We start from the raw sequence: 21,648 nt of genomic DNA, 5'->3' as shown, positions 1-21,648 counted from the left end.
GAAAATCAAAATTGTAAAAACTTTAAAGGATTTAGGATGCTGATGACCGTTAAACGCATCATGACAGACTTGTAAAAGGGTCCATTGTTTGTCTCAGTTAAACGAGCAAACCCCAATTTCTGCATGACACTGCTATGTTATTGATATTTGACCCCCTTTGGGGCCGAAAATCCCCTTATAAAAGTCATAGCACATCATTCACAATAAATCCGCATGTTTTGACCCCACTCTCAAGGGTCTGCGATAAAAACTGTAGGATTAGATACGAAACCAATATCTTTGTCCGGAATTGCAAATAACAAATGGTGAATACCAACAGTGCAGTTGCCTAAAGGCAGACCCTAATAATCAACAACTTTAGCTTACCAAACAGAACAGTCCAGTGCATTTTAAATTTTCATTATTTTTATTTCACTGGCTAATACATTTCTGATGTAATTTGAACAATAAATGAAAAATAAAAAGGTACAGTATATATGCTTAAAAAAAGAATGAAAGACTGATGAAAAAAAAACATATACATTAACAATACTTTAAATAATAATACTAGCATCTCGAGAAGTATATATTGAATCAACAAAAACAAACGAGTACAAATTAATTCAACACTTGATTTTAAATATTTTAAAGAAGGAAACAATTTACAAATGACACAAATAATATATTAAAACAAATGACATCCCTAAAATAGAGTCAGACAGACTGTTACGTTAGTCATACTGTCACTTTAAATGTAATTGTATTGTATTGTGCATAATAACCACGCAAGTGGTTTACACTTCATGTAAAAGCACATTATTAAATGCCCTCTCATCCATTTATCCATTATGTACAGCAACAACAACAACAGCAACAACAGTATTATTAAAAAACAGAAACTGTATTTTTCTTGTATGAAATTGAGCCCCCAAAACTTTGTGAGCACCAAATGAACTGTGTTAACTAAAAAAGACAGCAGAGCTCACATAGGCAGTGTGTGATGATCCAAGAATAAACTGGCATCAAAAACATTGTTAATGTTCTTTAATTCCTATACTGTGGAAAATACTTGACTATTAAAATAAATAAGTAAATAATATATTTATACAACAGTTCTGTCTGGTTCTCAAATCTGATTGGCTAATAGAAGTGTGATATTGTAGTAATATCAGCACTCCTACAGCCTCTTCACCCTTGTGTATCACTCTGCCCACATGAGTGCCAAGCACAAGACTAAACTTACTACAGTTTACAGTAGCAGCTGTTGGAAAACAGGCTTTTTATGTGAGAATGAAGTTGTTTAAATTGCAACTATGCTGTTTATTTATAAGGATAGCGCTTATTTGAAAATATGTTTGAAAAGCAGAAAGCAAGGAATAGATGGTCGATGTTCCACCACAAGATGGTGGCAGAGAACATATAATAAGTCCTTACAGGGAGAAAAATGGTTTCTTTTAGCGTACATTTAAAACTACAGCTGAACAAATCAGAACATGTAAGCTCCATTCTTTGTCGAGCTCTCTTTTGTATACCAAAGTCATCTAGTACTGTTTGCTTTGCTTGGTTTGGCTTGTTCGGGTTCATTTTTGTGAAAACAACCTGATTTCAACAGAAATCCTGCAAGATCTCTGTATACTGATGTCATTTCATTTTATCCCATCTAGCCTTATAACCTTAAAATGTGAGCAAATCATCTGTATTATCATCACTCAGACATTACAACACTTTACATTATGCAAGAGAATTATTCAAATACTAGTTCTAAAGTGATGTTTTTAAAAAGGCAACGGTTTCTGCTGTGCTGACGATCAGCTGCAGATGCAAATAAACGGCGGAAGAAAGTAGTTCCTCATACAAAATTTTTGAGACTCTCCGTGTTTGATTTTCTTCTTTATGAACATGATTATGCTGTCGAGTGTTGTATAAATGCATTATAACCCTTGATATGTATGTCTATATATCGTCACTGCTGGGATACTAAGGCACTTGGCTTGCGGCCTCAAACAGTGCTGTATCTATATTTATGATATTGCTCATATATATATATATATTTATATGACAGTGCATCCGGAAAGTATTCATAGCACTTCACTTTTTCCACATTTTTTATGTTACAGCCTTATTCCAGAATGGATTAAATTCATTTATTTCCTCAAAATTCTACACAAAATGCCCCATAATGACAATGTGAAAACTGATTTTTTTAAATTGTTGCAAATTTATAAAAAAAACCCACAAACCAAAATCCTATTGAACATATCTATAGAGATCTGAAAATGGCTAAACACTGTCTCTTCCCATCCTACCTGATATAGCTTAAGAGGTACTGCAAAGAGTAATGGGTAAAAATTCCCAAAGATAGGTGTGCCAAGCTTGTGGCATCATATTCAAAAAGACTTGAGGCTGTAATTGTTGCCAAATGTGCATCAACAAAGTATTGAGCAAAGGCTGTGAATACTTCTGTACATCTGATTTTTCAGGTTTTTTATTTCTAATAAATTTGCAACAATTTCAAAAAATCTTTTTACATATTGTCATTATAAGGTATTGTGTGTAGAACTTTGAGGAAATAAATGAATTTTATCCATTTTGGAATAAGGTTGTAACATAAAAAAAATGTGGAAAAAGTGAAGCGCTATGAATACTTTCCGCATGCACTGTATAAAAATCTTAAAAAGATCTGGAGAGTTTACCATTAAAATAATGCTGTGTCACTGAATCTAGTCCAGATGAAGTTATACTGGGGTGACACATTATTTGAAGAGTAAACTATACAAAGAAAGATAATACAAGATCAAAACCTTTGTCAAAATTGCGTAAAAATACATGATGTACAATAAAAATATTATATTCTTGTTCAAGAAATGGAAAAAAAAAGTCACACACACACTTCAATGTGCAAAATTAAACTGAGAAAAAAAACTAGATGCCTTGTGCAGAGTAAAATGAAAACCACTTATCATGCCCTACATTTACAAAAGCACCTAATGTTAATATAATACAGACAGATAGGCAGCATACTTAGGCCCTACTCACACTATGCTATCCGAACCGTGCCCAGGCCCGTTTCCCGGATCGTTTGAGAAATGTGAGTGCGCTGAATCAGGCTCAGGCCTGAATCGGCCTCTTAAGCGCGGTTCACTTGGGCTTTGTCGCGGTACGCTTGTGTATGAGTGCAAAATGCATCTAAGCCCAAACTGAAAGCAAGACGTGACTTTTAAGGGACTGTTTTAAGTATTCATAGATCATTCTTCTTGTACAGTGAATGCAAACTGTTGTAGTTTATTAAAGACCCGGTTTAAGGCAACTGTACATAGTGAGAGTACGCCCTTACAGCTTGCCAATCAGTGACATAATTATGTGAGATTCTAGGTAGTATTCAGATTGTGGATTACTTACAGATTACTTTTAGATTACTTTTGGCACACCTAGCTTTTAGGATTTGAACAAGACCTGAACAATTATTTGAGCATTTTGCAATTTAATCGAATCACAAGTACACTATTTGTCATTTTCGAATTATATTTACATAAGTTCCAATACCCAGCACTGAACAAAAAGTGTGTAAAATCTGATTCAAGCTTTTTTTCATGCATAAATCAAGCGTTTTCTTGTCAGCGGATAGAGAATGATTCTTATTTACAACAGATGTCAGATTACAAAAGCCAAACATAGTTATATACATCTGTCAACACACTTAAAAATAAAGGTTAAACAATTAAAATGCCACAAATCAGCATGATTTACAGAAACCCTCCCTCATTTACTTATGATTTAAGGATCCCAGAAACCAAACAACTACCAGAATATCAAGAAACATGTACAGTGAAAATGTGCTCAGATAAACAACCTTTATATTTGAGTGTATCAAGAATAGCTGATTTTACATGTATATACTATATAGCAGTGGTTCTCAAAGGTTTTTCATCAAGTACCACCTCAGAAAAAAAGTTGTCTTTGCAAGTGTTAGGGCTGTTGCCTGTGTTGTGCTTGCGTGTGTGTGTCATGACGTCACTCACTGTTTGTTTCCTAGAGTCCGCCTTTGCGCACCTGCGGCGAGTTGTGCTCGTTGAAAATTGGCTATAAATACATTGAGCAGAGAGAGAGAGAGAGAGATGAGACTTCACAGCCAGCCTACAATCTTCTTTTTATTTTCTTTAATTTACTGTTTTGTTTGCTTTAAGTCTTACTTTAATCTAATTTGTTAATTGTTGGGTTGTTTGGTCTTAGGTTAATTGTTGTATGTTTGTTGGAGAATGTGAGTTTTTGATTCTTTATTGATTCTTACTTAGTTGTGACACATGATTTGTTTAATTGTTTTGGTTGTAATAATTTTATTAATTTAGACAACCTCGTTTATGTTTACTCTTTATGTTGCATCCCCTTTATGAATTAATTTTGTGTTGTTTTAAAAAAAAAAAAGGGGTTCGTAACAGCAAGTACCATCATAATGAGCAGTATTGAAATACAGTAGCGTATTAGGTCCAGTAAAGCAGCTAAAACTCTGTACAGTTTAAAAATGAGGCAGATTAGTTCCTATTATTACGAACATATGAATTAAAATGTGCGTTTAAAAGTTAAAAAATGGTAGGTTACTGTTCTTAAAAAGTAAAAAGAAAAAAGGGGGAAAATCCTGGTTTATCAGCACCTGGAAATGTTGCTAGACCTTAAATATAGACTTTGTCATCATATTAATATACAAATAATTTGTGATAATTTATTTAAATATATGTAGCATGTACAGACATATTTGATTCATGCACATACCACTAGAAGGAAGCCCGCGTACCACTAGTGGTACACTTACCAGTTTGAGAACCACTGCTATATAGTGTCTTTATCAAAATTATTCTCTCTGACATAATCAATAAACAACCACATATTGATTTATCAATTACTTGATATATAATTCAGATTCTGACCAAGAAAACAAAGTTTTTTGATAAGAAAACAGTTGTGCTTGAGTCTTGAATATGCTCGATTTAAATAGTAATAGCCTTGTTATCAGGGAAACAAAGGACAATTAGGTTATGTACAACCAATGTCTGAAACAGTTGTTAAAATATAACACAAGGAATGCTTGCAATAGGATTTTAAAAAAGAAAAGAAAACATAGCTGCTTGTACGAGTCAGACACCACATCAGTTTTTTTTTGATCCAGGTTGGAACTTTTGATTTTCCCCCTCACAAATCCTGTTTTTATTGATGTGGTTCTGTCGCCATGTAGCAGTATGTGTTCTGTGAACTGTTAATCACTTGCATATTGGACAACCAAAAATAGATTTTACATAACAAAGAGGTTTACTCGAATCGGTTGCAGGCATAAGTGCCGCGTATAAACAAATAGTTTATCTGAAGGTCACACATGTGATGAACTAACAATAAATGAAATGCCCAATGTGTCACTGCTGGTCTAAATTTGTTGCTTTAGCTGCCTCGTACATTCCTAAAGGTACAGCCATTCAGTAAAAGAAAAAAAAAAAAAGATTTATCCAAACAAACTGTGATCAGTTATTTTCATTTCAAGGAGTCTGCAAAATACACAGATGGAGTCAGTATTGGGATTTATGTTTATAGGAGTGAAATGCCCTTGTTGAAAGCAGCAACATTTGTTCAAATCTTTTTTTGGTATATTGAGCGTCAAAGTAGTCTTTAATGATGACTTTGTTTTTAGCTGTGGTACTATTTGATTCTCTCAATTAAAAAAAAGTAATGCTATACAAGCGCAATTGTTATGTGCGCACATGTTAATTACTAATATAAAATGCATCATATAAATGTATGTCTTACATTCTACCTACAACTCTCAACAGAAGGCAGTGATATTTGAATCAGGAATCATCAGAGATTTTTTTTTCTTTCTTTGGTTTGTCTGGAAACACAAGAACACTCAGACCACATCTGCATGTTCAACGAGCTGCGCTGAATCCTCTGATCACAAACATGAATCATTGTGTTCAACATTGTCAACAAAGAACAAAATGTGCTAACATGTTCCTTTCACATAGTGAATAATATAAAAGAGAAAGAAAAGAGTGTAAAACAACAGGCTACCTCCGCAGTACTGTCCTCTCTGTAACTCAGCCAGTCTGCTTACGTCTGCCTCCATGTGGAACCTTCCAGTACTACAGGAAACAAAATCCTTCAAACGGCCGCCGAAAGAGCAGCTCAAACACAAAAAGATATCCCGAAGTCTCTTCAAGTTTCTGTGGTGTTTGTGAAGGAAATCAATTCAGAACCATGCGGATCTCCCTTCGGGATTACTTCTTGGCTAACTGGAACGGATTCTGACCCTTTTGATGAAAGAAACACATTTGTGTTTGATATCTTGCATGGATGTCTTGGTGAGGGAGAAAGCATGTACTCTCAACGGCCACTTTCTTAGGCAGACCCAACTGGAATTTTCAAGTACAATCATCTAGTAATTATACCTTGTAATGTTAAGAAATTTTCTGTGTACAGTATTACAATTTGACACAAATGAACACTGTATAATCACCTGATCTTCAAAGATAATGTGATTTAGATCGGTGTTTCTCAATTACGGACCACCAACACATGTTTTGGATGTCTACTTTGTCTGTCAACCCTTTCAGTCTCTGCTAATGAGCTGATAATCTGAATCTGGTGTGTTTGGTTAAGGAGACTTGTGCAGATTTGGTGGTCCTTAAGAAACGTGGTTGAGAAGCACTGATTTAGCAGTGTTTAGTACTGAGGTGTTGAGTTAGAAATTCTCATATAAAATAAATTAAATAGCATAATTAAAAGATAATGGGAAATTAGCTAATATTCTGTGAGAGTCAGGTTCTTTGGAAATATATTATTCTGCTCAGGTTTATGCCATACTGCAACTACAAATTTTACATAAGCTTTACTTTATTTTTAGGTGAAGGTAGACACCACCATCTGTTTCTTTTCACACAAAATATGGAATGATAAAGACTTCTTTTAAATGTTAAAGTCTGTTGCCTGGAGCTTCAATGAGTTGTCTTGGAAGATATTTGTCGTGAATGAAATTAAAGAAGGGGTTGGGTGTTGGATGGGGGGTTGGGCAATCACCCATATTGCCCATGCCTAAATTTGCCACTGGTCACTTAAAATTGTTACATTGACTTAATTTTTATAATTATGCACACACTTAAAACACCTTATAATTTGAAGTCAAGGGGCTTTATTTGAATGATCTAGGTGCAAAGTCTAAAGTGCATGGTGAAAAAGCATTAAGAGCATGTAAGAACGTGTCCACTTTTGCTATTTTAAGGACATAAAAATACACTTTGCGTCCAGGTATACATGGTCTAACAGGGTTGTGTTTATTCTCTTAATGAGTTATGGATGTGTTTTAAGTATAACATGCTTTAAACCAATCAGAGTCTCATCTCATTCCCTTTAAGAGTCAGTTGCGTCACACCATGGCACATTTGTTATTTACATAGCAGACTTTGTAAGGAAAAAAAAAACTGGACACTTTACTAGTGAGAAAACAGTTAAACAGTTTTCTCACCTCTGCAGCACGAGGATAAAGTATGAGCCTCGTTCATTTGGCCTTTTTACTCTTTCTTTATTTTACTTACTTTCTTTAAAGAAACAGTGTTGTACGCACTTCACTGTAGACATCAATTAGCCTACATATTTAAGGTTTTTGTTAAGCGCAAAGATTTGTTTCAAAACTATTTCTAAATTCAGTTCTAATTTCAAGCAAACTTAATAAATTGGTTATATCCAAACAAACGTCCTGTTCTTATGCCCCATATGGTGATGTAGATGTCTCCAAAACCCGACAGGTGGACAAATCTAAACTTGTTTTTATTCAAACAAGTATAAATATGCATGTAATAAATAATACCACTAATAATAATAACATTATACAAAGGCAAATTGTCATGAATAAACTGAAAAAAGCCCCCAAGATGAAGAAGACATGGAGGCAGTGGTTTTTATATTTATATAGAAAATATTATATTTGTAACATTTCAATCGTATATGGTTTTTAAAATTTTTTTTTATTTGTAAAGATATTTGTGTATTGCAGTACATCCTGTCTGTTAAGCAATGTGTAAGCGTTTGGACCGGCATAGGCGCTAACACGCGCTGTGCTGGACGTTAGAGCAGGTTTTAGATGGTCAATGGTACAGTCTGTTTCAGTTCTTCAAAATAGCAACTTGCCAACAATGCGCCTTAACACACCTCCTTTGTAGACCAGAACACCCGAGTCCACAAAGTGGCGCAAATGGATTTGCTATTGAAACAGTGTGGTGCAAAGCGTGAACATTAGGGGAACATGTTCATGTTTTGCACCACACTGTTTAAATAGCAAATCCATTTGTGCCACTTTGTGGACTAAAAATAGCACCAAATCGCACCAAACACGTCTTGTGCCTTATTGTGCTGGGTGTATGATAAGGCCCAAGATGTTTCTCACTTTTTTTTTTTCATTTTAAGTAAATTAATTGCTTTGAAAGCAACTGGTTTACTCACTTTTTTAAAGTCAACTAAACACTTTTACAGTGTTGAGTCTTGTTTTCTGTGCTACAATGGTATCACAATCTTGCACAGACAACATGAAAGCATTGTTCCATAGTTTAAATTTGGTGTAAATTTCAGTTTTAGGTTGTTTTATTAACGGTTTTGTTTTTATTTTTATATTTCATTTTAAAACGCTGTGCAAACTTCTTAGCTAAAATACAACAATAAACACCACACAAATAAAAAAGTCAAAATTATTACTATTTAAGACAAACTTCTTCATTTTAAAGTAGATAAACATGCCTAGTTTACATTTTTTGGCAAATAAAGAAAAATTTAAAGAGCCCATATTATGGGTTTTTGAAAATTCCCCTCCATGTAGTGTGTAACACAGCTCTAAGTGAAGTGAAGTATCCAGCTAAGGCTTAAATCTGTTAGTGTACAGTGTTTAAAACGGTTGATTCATCTATAAAAGAGTCGACTCATAGTGCTTCAAACGAGTCGCCTTGATACCGATTCATTAGGTGTTTCGCCATGACGTACGAACGAAACCAAGTTATTCACGTGCACGCGCAAACCCGGGAGATTTCAAACCTGAGGCCCCGCCCTCTGACGCAGAAACCCAGACACACACACACACACACACACACACACCCACAAACACACGCACACAAACATGCCGGTCGATTGAAGTCACACTGCAGATGGACATTATCGATTCTCTACCCAGAGATGGAACCTCAGCATTATAACCAAGCAGTTGGAAACTTCTGGAAACTACAGGCTACAAAGAATACTTCATCTGCGTTTGTTAAAGTAAGGATCAGTAAAGAGTTACTTACTAATGGACGTCAGGATGAGTTTCTTCCTCCATTTCTCAAATGTAAGTACGTGCGATTAAAGTTGCCTTGTTGACTCTAGCTTGCAAATGTATTTAGTTGTGATTTGTTACTTGTAACCGAGTGTACTGTATCAGGTTAACTGGCTATATTCTCTTATCGCGTGCAAAGTCACGTTAAAAACGCGACGCGTGCTGTTTGTTTACGGAGCTCCGTGGTAGAGGTCTGCATAAATTTCCGAATCAATCGCGGGAGCGGTCGGTAACAGGTTTAATTTGGGACGGGAGCGGGCTGTCTAGCAATATCGTGAATATTGCTATGCGAATGAGACAGAGCTTTGCCTGCCTGTGTGTCTGCTTGGCGCTTGTGTGTATGTGTTAGTGCGCGCGTATGAGAGAGAGAGAGAGAGCGAGCGAGCTCTGTCTGGCTGTCTTTGGACTGTTTTGCTGGGTGATTTTCGGTTATGTTCTCCCCCGCTCTTTAGCGGGATCGGGCGCGGCGGGCAGAAAACGGGGCGGTTCGGGCACCGGGACAAGAAATTCTAAATATAAGCGGAAGCGGTCGGGTTCAGGCTAAAACCTGGCGGGTGCGGGCGGAAGCGGGAGCGTTGTCGTCCAGAGGTGTGTGTGTGTTTGTGTGTGTGTGTGTGGCAGCTAAATTCCACGCCTACACTATGGAGTGTGTATGAACTGTGATTACTTTTATATTGCTGATTAGCTATTGGGCATTTCATTCTCTGACTGAAGGCAGTCGACCAATCGTGACAGGCTGTCATCGGTCCAATCAGCGCAGATTAGCTTCGCGCTAAGGAGGGGTTTGGGAACAAATGAATCACTGGACGATTCATACAGGAGTCGCTGGGATAATTAGGTAAAAATAAATGCAGATTATAAGACCATGAAAGTGTTTTTTGACTTTGCATGCATATTAGACTGTTGTTTGAGACCCTTACAACCAAGATATGACCCTATTTCATGTATAATATGGGCTCTTTAAACACTTTTTTTAAAGTTAGTATTTAATTTTATTAACATTTAACTTTTTTTAAATATTTAATTTTGTGATTAACCAATGTGTTTGGCTGTCAAAACGCCTACTCTTATTTCTCTAGACTCACTTGTTAATGCTTATTTTATTTCAGTTCCTATTTAATTGGCTGTTGTTAGCTTCAGTTTTTTTATTGTGAAATTTGTATCTTATTTCACTTAATGGAAATGTTTTCTGACCAATAGTCATTTGCAGTAACTGCATAGTCTGCATTGACCAAAACAGACCAGTATGTTTCCAGCACCTTGCTGAATGAAACAATGAGGTCAATTCAGAAAGCAAAGTGTTCCTAATAAAGTGGCCGGTGATTGTACAATATAGAATAATTGAATCCAGAAACATAAGGATGCGGTTTTCACACTTCACAGCAGATGCGAATGCAACAACAAGCACAACTGGAGCATGTGAACACCCAGAGAGAGTTAATTTTTCTTAATCTCTGTGTGAACAACAACATGTCAACACTTCACAAGAAAACAGTTAAAAAAAGAGTGTAAACTACATTAGTGCATTAAATCAAAGAGACATGCTAGGAAACATTTTGGTTGAACCTTTTACAGCCATTTATTAACTTGTATTCCTCATGTTGACAGTATAGCATCTTTGACATTATGGTTGATATGTCTCAAAACTACTTTGGCAGAGTAAAAGCATTAAGGCACGTTAGTATGAGGTATTACAGACAGATAAAAAAGTTTATAGACAATGATTACAAACCATGCTTAATATTAACTGGCAGAAAATGGAACCCAAAATGGAATAGCTTGTCAATGTAAGCAGCAGCAATCCTACACAATCCACTTCAACACTGAAGAAACACAAAACAAATCTGGGCCTTTCTCTATGACCCTGATGTTTATTGGGAATCAATATAATGTAAAATGTATGTTTATAATACTAACTTTATTCTTCATTTGTACTTAATAGTTGAGGTAATCTGGGACTTACACTACTGTTTAAAATATTGGGGTTGGAGAGAATGTAATAATTTTTAGCTTGAGCTGTTTGATCAAAATCCCAATAATATTGTTACATTTTATTGCAACCTAGAGCAAATCTTTACTAGCTTAGTGTATTTAATGCCATTTATTCAGAGTCACGTGATCCTTCAGAAGTAATTGTATTAAAATTCACAAGAAACATCTTAAAAAACAAAAAAACATGTTCAGCTTCTATAAAGAAAAAAAAGTTTTTTTTTCCAGGACTCTTCATAAATACACATTTCAGCAGAAATAACATCATTTTATGTCACTCTTCACCAATTTGCTGCATTTTGGCTGAATAAACGTAATATTCAGACATACAGTATATCTGGAAAGTATTCATAGCACTTCACTTTTTCCACATTTGTTTATGTTACAGCCTTATTCCAAAATTTATTAATTTAAATGATTTCCTCAAAGTTCTACACACAATACCCCATAATGACAATGTGAAAAAAGAGTTCTTTGAAATTGTTGCAAATTTATAAAAAAATAAAAAACCTGAAAAATCAGATGTACAGAAGTATTCACAGCCTTTGCTCAATACTCTGTTGATGCACTTTTGGCAGCAATTACAGCCTCAAGTCTTTTAGAATATGATGCCGCAAGCTTGGCACACCTGTCTTTGGGAATTTTTTTCCATTCCTCTTTGCAGTACCTCCCAAGCTCCATCAGGTTGGATGGGAAGCGACGGCCATTTTCAGATCTCTCCAGAGATGTTCAATAGGATTTAGGTCTGGGCTCTGGCTGGGCCACTCAAGGACATTCACTGAGTTGTTGTGAAGCCACTCCATCGAGTGTGCTATGGGTCATCGTCCTGCTGGAAGATGAACCGTCGCCCCAGTCTGAGGTCAAGAGCACTCTGAAGCAGGTTTTCATTCAGGATGTCTCTGTACATTGCTGCATTCATCTTTCCCTCTATCCTGACTAGTCTTCCAGTTCCTGCTGCTGAAAAACATCCCCACAGCATGATGCTGCCACCACCATGCTTTACTGTAGGGATGGTATTAGCCTGGTGATGAGCGCTGCCTGGTTTTCTTTAAAAGTATTGCCTGGCATTCACTCCAAAAAGTTAAATTCCAGTCTCATCAGACCAGAGAATTTTGTTTCTTATGGTCTGAGAGTCCTTCAGATGCCTTTTGGCAAATTCCAGGAGGGGATTGGCTTCCCTCTGGCCACTCTACCTTACAGGCCTGATTTGTGGATTGCAGCACAGATGGTTGTCCTTCTGTAAGGTTTTCCTCTCTCCACAGAAGAACGCTCGAGCTCAGACGGAGTGACCATCAGGTTATTGATCACCTCCCTGATTGAGGCCCTTCTCCCCTGATCACTCAGCTTAGATGGCCGGCCAGCTCTAGGAAAAGTCCTGGTGGTTCCAAACATCTTCCACTTACAGATATTGGAGGCCGCTGTACTCATTGGAACTTTCAGAGCAGCAGAAAATTTTCTTTAACCTTCACAAGCCTTGTACCTCGAGACAATCCTGTCTCTTGAGGTCTACAGACAATTCCTTTGTCTCCATGCTTGGTTTGTGCTTTGACATGCACTGTCAACCCTAGGACCTTATATTGACAGGTGTATGCCTTTTCAAATCAAGTCCAATCGACTGAATTTACCACAGGTGAACTCCAGTTAAGCTGCTGAACGATCTCAAGAGTGATCAGTGGAAACACAATGTACCTGAGCTCAATTTAGAGCTTCACGACAAAGGCTGTGAATACTGATGTACATGTGATTTTTCAGGATTTTTATTTTTATAAATTTGCAACAATTAAAAATATATATTTTTTACATTGCCATTATGGAGTATTGTGTGTAGAATTTTGAGGAAATAAATGAATTTAATCCATTTTGGAATAAGGCTGTACCATAGAAGAAATGGAGAAAAAGTGAAGCACTATGAATACTTTCCGGACGCACTGTAAAACAAACGAGACAAAAACTGACCCCAAAACTTTTAAATGGTAGTGTAGATGCTTATTAGCAAACACAAATGTTTGTTTGAAAGTGAGCAGCAATATATGAGAAGTTAAAAGAAGCACTAAATTCATTACCCATGTATGTAAATTGTATTTACCTCTACTATTGAACTGTCAGAAATAAAAATAAAGAAATAGAAAATAGCTGCTTAACAGGGGCATGTTTTTAAACATATTTACACAAGGCCCATAAAAGCAAAGCACTGCATGTTTGAATATCGGTCATTCCTTCAGTACATAAAGCCATAATTGCAGTTTTTGCAATAATATCAACTGGTGATTATGGAGAAAACAAGCTGAAATGCTCACTAAATAAGTTATTCAATGCAACCTTTAGAAATGATGCACTGAAACAGCTCACTTGATAATTACACTGCACGTAGTAACCTACAGACTTTGAAATAAGTCATTTTTCAGTAAACATATGCAGTTACAGTGTAAGTTCATCAGCTGTGATGTGAACATGTTAATCTCAGAGCAAACAAGGCCAATTCATAACTCCAGCCCCACTAATCAGTGCAGCGTGGTCCGACACGACACATTAAAACACCAAGATACAATAAGTTAATAGGCACTTATCAGTTAACATAATGCACAAATATCATGCATATGCTGCCACAGTATATTTCTTCCTCGATCAAAACATTTGGACATAATGCATAGGTACAGTATAAAGTCCAATACATAATCAACATTACTGGTAATAAAAATAAACATCTGTACAAAAAAAGTCCTGCCAGTATTTTATGGTTTGCTGTATTTTCCATCAATATAACAGATCAATGCCGAAAAAAAAAGTACAAAAATAAATATTCTATTTACAATCACACATGGCATTCAGGAATTAACGTCACTGCAAAACAAGAGGCAAAAACACCATGTTAATTTCAAGCACACGAGCAAACGGAGGTATAGAATTGGCTTTCTATCACCAATGTTGAATCACCAATAAATCCTAGTCATATTCTTAACAACAAGTCTTCATGTATACAGTTAGGTCCATAAATATTTGGACATAGACACAATTCTAACATTTTTGGCTCTATACACCAACAAAATGGATCTGAAATGAAACGATCAAGATGTGCTTTAACTGCAGACTGTCAGCTTTAATTTAAGAGTATACAAATCAAGTGAACACTGTAGGAATAACAACAGTTTGAATATGTGCCTCCCACTTGTTAAGGGTTTCAAAAATAATTGGACATAATAATAATCATAAATCAAACTTTCATTGCAGTCAGTTACAGCCTGACGCATGGACATCACCAGACACTGGGTTTCATCCCTAGTGGTGCTCTGCCAGGCCTGTACAGCAACTGCCTTCAGTTCCTGCTTGATTTTCCTTTCAGTTTTGTCTTCAGCAAGTGAAATGCATGCTCAATCAGATTCAGATCAGGCAATTGACTTGGCCATTGCATAACATTCCACTTCTTTCTCTTCAAAAACTCTTTGGTTGCTTTTGCAGTATGCTTTGGGTCATTCTTCATCTGCACTGTGAAGCACCGTCCAAAGAGTTCTGAAGCATTTGGCTCAATATGAGCAGATAATATTGCCTGAAACACTTCAGAATTCATCCTCCTGCTTTTGTCTGCAGTCACATCATCAATGAATACAAGAGAACCAGTTCCATTGACAGCCATACATGCACACGCCATGACACTATTCAACCCGGGCTCATTGTGGAAACGTAGCCCCGCGGACGTTTCTGCGGACCGCGATTTACGTCCCGGGAGGTACGTATTCGAGCGTTTTTTTGTTTTCGCGGATCCGCGAGAGGCCACTGTGCGCACTTTTTCGCGTCTCGGCGCCTCTCGGGAGCGCGTGGCGTTTGCGCCCGCGCTGTTCTCGCACAAAAAAGCCGCCGGATCGAAAAAAAAAAAAAAGCAAAAGCCCTCGTCTTCGATCTCAACTGCGTTTTCGGATCCCGCCGCGTTCTCGCCCTTATTTTTCGGATTCCGTTTTTCGTCTTACCTGATTTCTGGAACCTGCTGTTCCCCGGACTCGATCCCGGTCTTCGTCCACCGCGGCCAGCTCCTCCTCCTCCTCCGGGGCCTCCGCTCCGCCGACGCAACGCTGTGAGCTAAGCGGACAAACTGATTGCATTGGGAAAGCCCTCCACTCGGAGGCGAGCCGTCGGCCGGCGAGCGCGAAGAGGAGGGGCGGAGCGGCGCTACACCGCCCCGCAGCGTTCGCTCGAAAAAAAACAAACGCGGCCTTTACGTACCTCCGGCCACGTAAATCGCAGTCTCCAGAAATGTCCACGGAGCTACGTTTCCAGAATAAGCTTGGGTTGACACTATTACCACCATGTTTCACTGCTTAGGATCATGAGCAGTTCCTTTCCTTCTCCATACTCTTCTCTTTCCATCACTCTGGTACAAGTGGATCTTGATCTCATCTGTCCATAGGATGTTGTTCCAGCACTGTGAAGGCTTTTTTAGAACTTTAATCCGGCCTTTCTGATGCTTTGTACTGCATCTGCTTTTCATGTTGCCTCTTGGCCAGGTCGTCATTGTAAATGAGAACTGGTTCTCAATTGACTTACCTGGTTAAATAAAGGTTATTATTGAGGCTCATCAGTAGTTTATATCTTATGGTGAACTCTCTGTATTCACTCTGGTGTGGTCTTCTCTTGATTGTTGATTTTGACACACATACACCTACCTCCTGGATAGTGTTCTTGATCTGGCCAACTGTTGTGAAGGGTGTTTTCTTCACCAGGGAAAGAATTCTTTGGTCGTCTACCACAGTTGTTTCTGTGGTCTTCTGGGTCTTTTGGTGTTGCTTATTGCTCACTGGTGCATTCTTTCTTTTCAAGAATGTTCCAAACAGTTGATTTGGCCACACCTGATGTTTTGCTATCTTTCTGTTTGGTTTGTTTTGTTTTTTCAACCTAATGATGGCTTGCTTGACTGATAGTGACAGCTCTATGGATTTCATCTTGAGAGTTTAAAGTAACAAATTCCAAATGCAGATAGCACACTTGAAATGAACTCTGGACCTTTTATCTGCTCACTGTAATTGGGATAATAAGGGAATTAAACACCTGGTCGTGGAACAGCTTAAAAGCCAATTGTCCAATTATTTCTGGTCCCTTAACAAGTGGGAGGCACACATTCAAACTGTTGTAATTCCTACACCGGTCACCTGATTTGGATGTAAATACCCTCAAATAAAAGCTGACAGTCTGCAGCTAAAGCACATCTTGTTCGTTTCATTTCAGTTCGATTGTGTTGGTGTACAGAGCCAAAAATGTTAAAATTGTGTCGATATCCAAATATTTATAGACGTAACTGTATATATATTTCAGCAAATAGATTTTTTAGATGTTTGTAGATGACATAAAACTTAAATCTATACCTTCATATCATGAAGTTATGCAATTATTTAAAAAAACAAACAAAGTGTTAATAAACGGAACTCACTTTATTCCAACACCCTGGTACTGGCAGACCATCATCACCCTAGAAAAAGCAGGAGAGGTGGCAATGAACGGAAAGTTTTTCTTAAGAATGGAAACATAATCATAACAGTGCACAAACTGTATCCTGTATATAACCACTTAAGTATTTACTTGTAAAACATACTGTACATTTCCTATCTGCAATAAATCATAAATTTGTATTCATGCACAAAACCTAAACACTTATATAGAGACACTATGAAACAATTACTTTATAACAATAATACTAGGCTATCTACCTTCCAGCAGTCACTTTGATTTAAAAACGACATAAAAAAAAAGAAACACAACAAAAATGATCAACAATTTGATGTCAAAACCTTTACATGCATATGATGCAAAAACTATTATAATATAATAAAAGTTTCATTAACAATATAAAAGAAAGCTTTAATTCCTGTTTTACACAGGATTTTGTATCTCTTTATTGCATCTAAACTACACTCACCAGCCACCTCGTTAGGTACACCTTACAAGTACTGCGTTGGACCCCCTTTTGCCTTCAGAACTGCCTTAATCCTTCATGTCATAAATTCAACAAGGTACTGGAAATATTCCTTAGAGACTTTTTTATCCATATTGACAAGATAGCATTACGCAGTTGCTGCGGATTTGTCGGCTGCACATCCATGATGCAAATCTCCCATTCCACCACACCCCAAAGGTGCTCTATTGGACTGAGATCTAATGACTGTGGAGGCCATTTGAGTACAGTGAACTCATTGTCATGTTCAAGAAACCAGTCTGAGATGATTTGTGCTTTATGACATGGTGCGTTATCCTGCTGGAAGTAGCCATCAGATGATGAGTACACTGTGGTCATAAAGGGATGGACATGGTCAGCAACAATACTCAGGGAGGCTGAGGCAGTGACACAATGCTCAATTGGTACTAATTGGCCCAAAGTGTGCCAAGAAAATTTCCCAAGAAAATATATGAATTCACACTTTCATGTTGTTAACCTCAAACTCTGACCCTACCATCCAGATGTTGCAGCAGAAATCGTAACTCATCAGACCAGGCATTGTTTTTCCAATCTTCTATTGCCCAATTTTGGTGAGCCTGTGCGAATTGTAGCCTCAGTTTCCTGTTCTTAGTTGACAGGAGCGGCACCCAGTGTGGTCTTCTGCTGCTGTAGCCCATCTGCCTCAAGGTTTGATGTGTTGTGTGTTCAGAGACGCTTTTCTGCATATCAGTTGTAGCAAGTTATTTGAGTTACTGTTGTCTTTCTATTAGCTCAAACTAGTCTGGCCATTCTCCTCTGACCTCTTGCATCATTAAGACATTTATGCACACAGAAGTGCCGCTCACTGGATATTTTTTATTTTACAGACCATTCTCTGTAAACCCTAGAGACGGTTGTGGGTAAAAACCCCAGTACATCAGCAGTTTCTGAAATACTCAGACCAGCCAGTCTGGCACCAACAACCTCGCCACGATCAAAGTCACTGAAATCACCATTCTTCAGCAGGTTGTCTGGACCACAGCTGCTTCCTAAATGGCACACTATAGACTATGCCCTTATGCACTACTGTATGTACTTATGCACTTACACACTCAACAGCATAGTGTATAAATGTAGTGTCGTCCCTAATGGAACACTAATTGTTTTTTTACAAAGAGGAAATTCAAACTGTTTCCCTGATGACGTTTGTGGGTTGCCAAATTGGTAAAATAATTGACCAAACTACCAAATAATACCTGCCATGAATTTATCGAAGAGGCGCTATAATCACTCTTGTAGGAGAATTTTGCTTTCACAATCCAAAATAAATAAAGTAATCCAACATGTGCGCCCGATAGCTCCGCCCCTTCCACTACGTGAGCAAAGCAGTGGCTGTTAAGTGCGTGAAGTGTCCATCATTCCACACTTCATATTAACTGTTGAATAAAAATGCATCATCCGGGTAATTCAAGTGCATCTTTTTAGAGTTTTCAGTGTCAATGCACAACTTACACTATTTATACTACAAAATGGCATAGAATAGTGCATGAGTATGCGATTTGGGACGCACCTCATGTCTACATGCCTATGCATTTGAGTTGCTGCCATGTGCTAGGCTGATTAGAAATTTGCGCTAACAAGCAGTTGGGCAGGTGTACCTAATAAAGTGGCCAGTGAGTGTACATTGATGTCATAACTACATTAAATTGACGTCCCAAATTATCATTAAAAACATCAAAAAACGACTTGAATTTGAAAACTGAAGATGCCTTCTTGCAACACTGTGTATAGTGGCCATAGAGCCATAATTTGTCCTTATATGACATATGACATAAGGATCAATAACTTGACCATAATAAGCAAGCTAACATGTTATACAGCTCTATGCTTAAAATATTAAAATGTTATTTACTATAAGTAAATTAAAGCAGCTTTAGTGCTACTGAAGAGTACATGTGTGTCTGAGCTGCAGTACCACTGCTCAAACTTTGATTTGAACACAAAATAACAGAAAATATATCTAAACGATCCTTACATTCCATGTTGTTTATTTACAGAAAGAATCGCACATTGTCCTGCGGACTAATAGTTAGTTTCTTCTAGTAGAAGTAGTTTCTAAATACTATGCTATTTAAAGGGATAGTTTTGTGTTTCACAGAAGAGGGAAACTAATAAAGGCAGTGTTAATTTTGTTGCCGGAAAATGTTCGAAATTTTTGTGACAAACTAGTTACCAACGAAAACTAGACGAAAACTAAATAAAAAAGTGATGATGACAATAACTATAATAAAAATAAACGGACATTTTCGTTAACTAATAAAAACGAGAAGAGAATGTGATTGAGAGACGTTTTTTGGAAAATATCTAATCAGAATTAATCTTGGTGTGTGATGCATGACACACGCACACACACATTTGAAAAGTAACTGGTCCACGGTAGACGCGGGATGTGATTACATCATCTTCCATAGAGGTGTCTGTCAGATTTAACTATAATGAAATGACGACAGCTGAGGGAAAAAGAAGATTCACATTTAATGTCAAGACAAAAAGACCGAAAACTGTATGGGGTGGGTAATAGTTGATAAAAACAACAAATCTAAAGCGACATCAGCATGCCAGGGAATCATCACGCGCTGTCTGCATCTGCCGCAATTGTCATGACAACAGCTATTTACAATTTACCTGTAACACAAAACTGCTTTATACAGGATGTCGTTTAGTGATGTGACTATTTCTTACGTCTGTAAGGATGTAATGATACTGAAGTGCTCTAATCTCCGCTTATTAGGGAGTCGCATACAATATACTATATTAAGTTATCAAGATAACAAAACTGCCTTGAAGTGAAGCACACTTTTATTTTTTACGATCATCTTAACTTTAGAATTCCTCTTTGTGAGCTAACACAGCCATGGGACTGAGTGCACATTTTACAAGGTAACACATTATCATTTGTCGGTCATATGTCATTACTTATTTAATGAGTGCTATAGCTGAGCAACATGTACTGTAACACCAACTACAACAGTAAAGTTTGCTATACACTGACATTGCAAAGTGGACTTTCAAAGATTTAATGGCTTGAGTTGAAACTGTTCAAAAGACTGTTGCCACGTTAGTAGTTTACCAAGTTAAAATAAAGGGTTTTATAAATAATTGCACCATCCTGGATTTTCAGATGGCTATTGTTTTTACATGTGGATTGATTGCAGAAATTTTACAAATTACCTATGATGTAAATAAACAATGCATATCTAATTTTTAGTCTTTAATGGAAAAGCTTTATTCCATATTTTAATTAGTTTTATTTAATTTTAAGTTAGAATATTTTGTATAGATAAATGAATACAATTTTTTAGTTAAATTACACTTAAATCAAACCAAATATATTTTAGTCAAGCAAATCTCGAGTATATTTAGTAACTAAAATCTTATGAAATTTAGTCAACTTAAACTTTAATGAGTCATAAAACTAAAATATAACAAAAAAAAATATTACATTTTAGTCAAAAGACTAAGATTAAAACTACAGTGCATCCAGAAAGTGTTCATAGCGCTTCACTTTTTCCACCATTTCTTATGCTAGAGCCTTATTCTAAAATGGATTCAATTCTTTTATTTCCTCAACATTCTGCACACAATACCCCATAAAGAATTTACCACAGCTGAACTCCAATTAAGCTGCTGCATTATCTCAAGAATGATCAGTGGAAACAGAATGTACCTAAGCTCAATTTAAAGCTTCACGGAAAAGACTGTGAATACCTCTGTACATGTGATTTTTCAGGTTTTTTATTCATTCATTCATTTTCTTGTCGGCTTAGTCCATTTATTAATCCGGGGTCGCCACAGCGGAATGAACTGCCAACTTATCCAGCAAGTTTTTACGCAGCGGATGCAGCGGATGCCCACACACATTCACACACACAATCATACACTACGGACAATTTAGCCTACCCAATTCACCTGTACCGCATGTCTTTGGACTGTGGGGGAAACCGGAGCATCCGGAGGAAACCCACGCGAAGGCAGGGAGAGCATGCAAACTCCACACAGAAACGCCAACTGAGCCGAGGTTCGAACTTCTTGCTGTGAGGCGACAGCACTACCTACTGCGCCACTGCCTCGGCCAGGTTTTTTATTTGTAATAAATTTGCAACAATTTAAAAAAAAAAAAAAAATTACATTGTCATTATGGGGTATTGTGTGTAGAGTTTTAAGGAAATAAATGAATTTAATCCATTTTTGAATAGGGCTGTAACAAAAAAACGTGAAAAAAGTGAAGCGCTATGAATACTTTCCAGATGCACTGCAAATCCAAATTTGCTGTCAAAATTATAACTGCATAAAGGTTTGGGAAAAAAAATATGACAACATTTTCATTTTTGGGTATAAGCTATCCCTTTAAGCACCATCATTGTTTGGGAAACTCACCCATGAG

At 37.1% G+C, this 21,648-nt stretch overlaps 1 protein-coding gene across 50 annotated transcripts in view; it reads right to left on the bottom strand.

The window, feature by feature from the left end:
- Window positions 1–3,855: 3,855 nt before the first annotated feature.
- Window positions 3,856–21,648, bottom strand: part of col13a1 (collagen, type XIII, alpha 1) — a 197,410-nt gene continuing 179,617 nt past the window's right edge. For 23 of the 50 annotated variants that reach the window (XM_073920603.1, XM_073920631.1, XM_073920619.1 and 20 more), the window contains 2 exons: window positions 16,722–16,760; window positions 4,393–6,272 (listed from right to left, as the gene is read on the bottom strand). In XM_073920603.1, the coding sequence (XP_073776704.1) occupies window positions 6,240–6,272; window positions 16,722–16,760 (72 nt within the window). In that variant the 3' untranslated portion in view covers window positions 4,393–6,239. Of the gene's footprint in view, window positions 6,273–10,863; window positions 14,147–15,312; window positions 16,476–16,538; window positions 16,761–21,648 lie in introns of those variants that run through there. The other 27 variants (XM_073920597.1, XM_073920612.1, XM_073920637.1 and 24 more) reach the window with 3 other exon arrangements.

This window comes from Danio rerio, chromosome 13 (genome assembly GCF_049306965.1).
Source record: "Danio rerio strain Tuebingen ecotype United States chromosome 13, GRCz12tu, whole genome shotgun sequence".
Taxonomy (NCBI): domain Eukaryota; kingdom Metazoa; phylum Chordata; class Actinopteri; order Cypriniformes; family Danionidae; genus Danio; species Danio rerio.
This window is presented reverse-complemented; position numbering and strand designations above follow the sequence as displayed.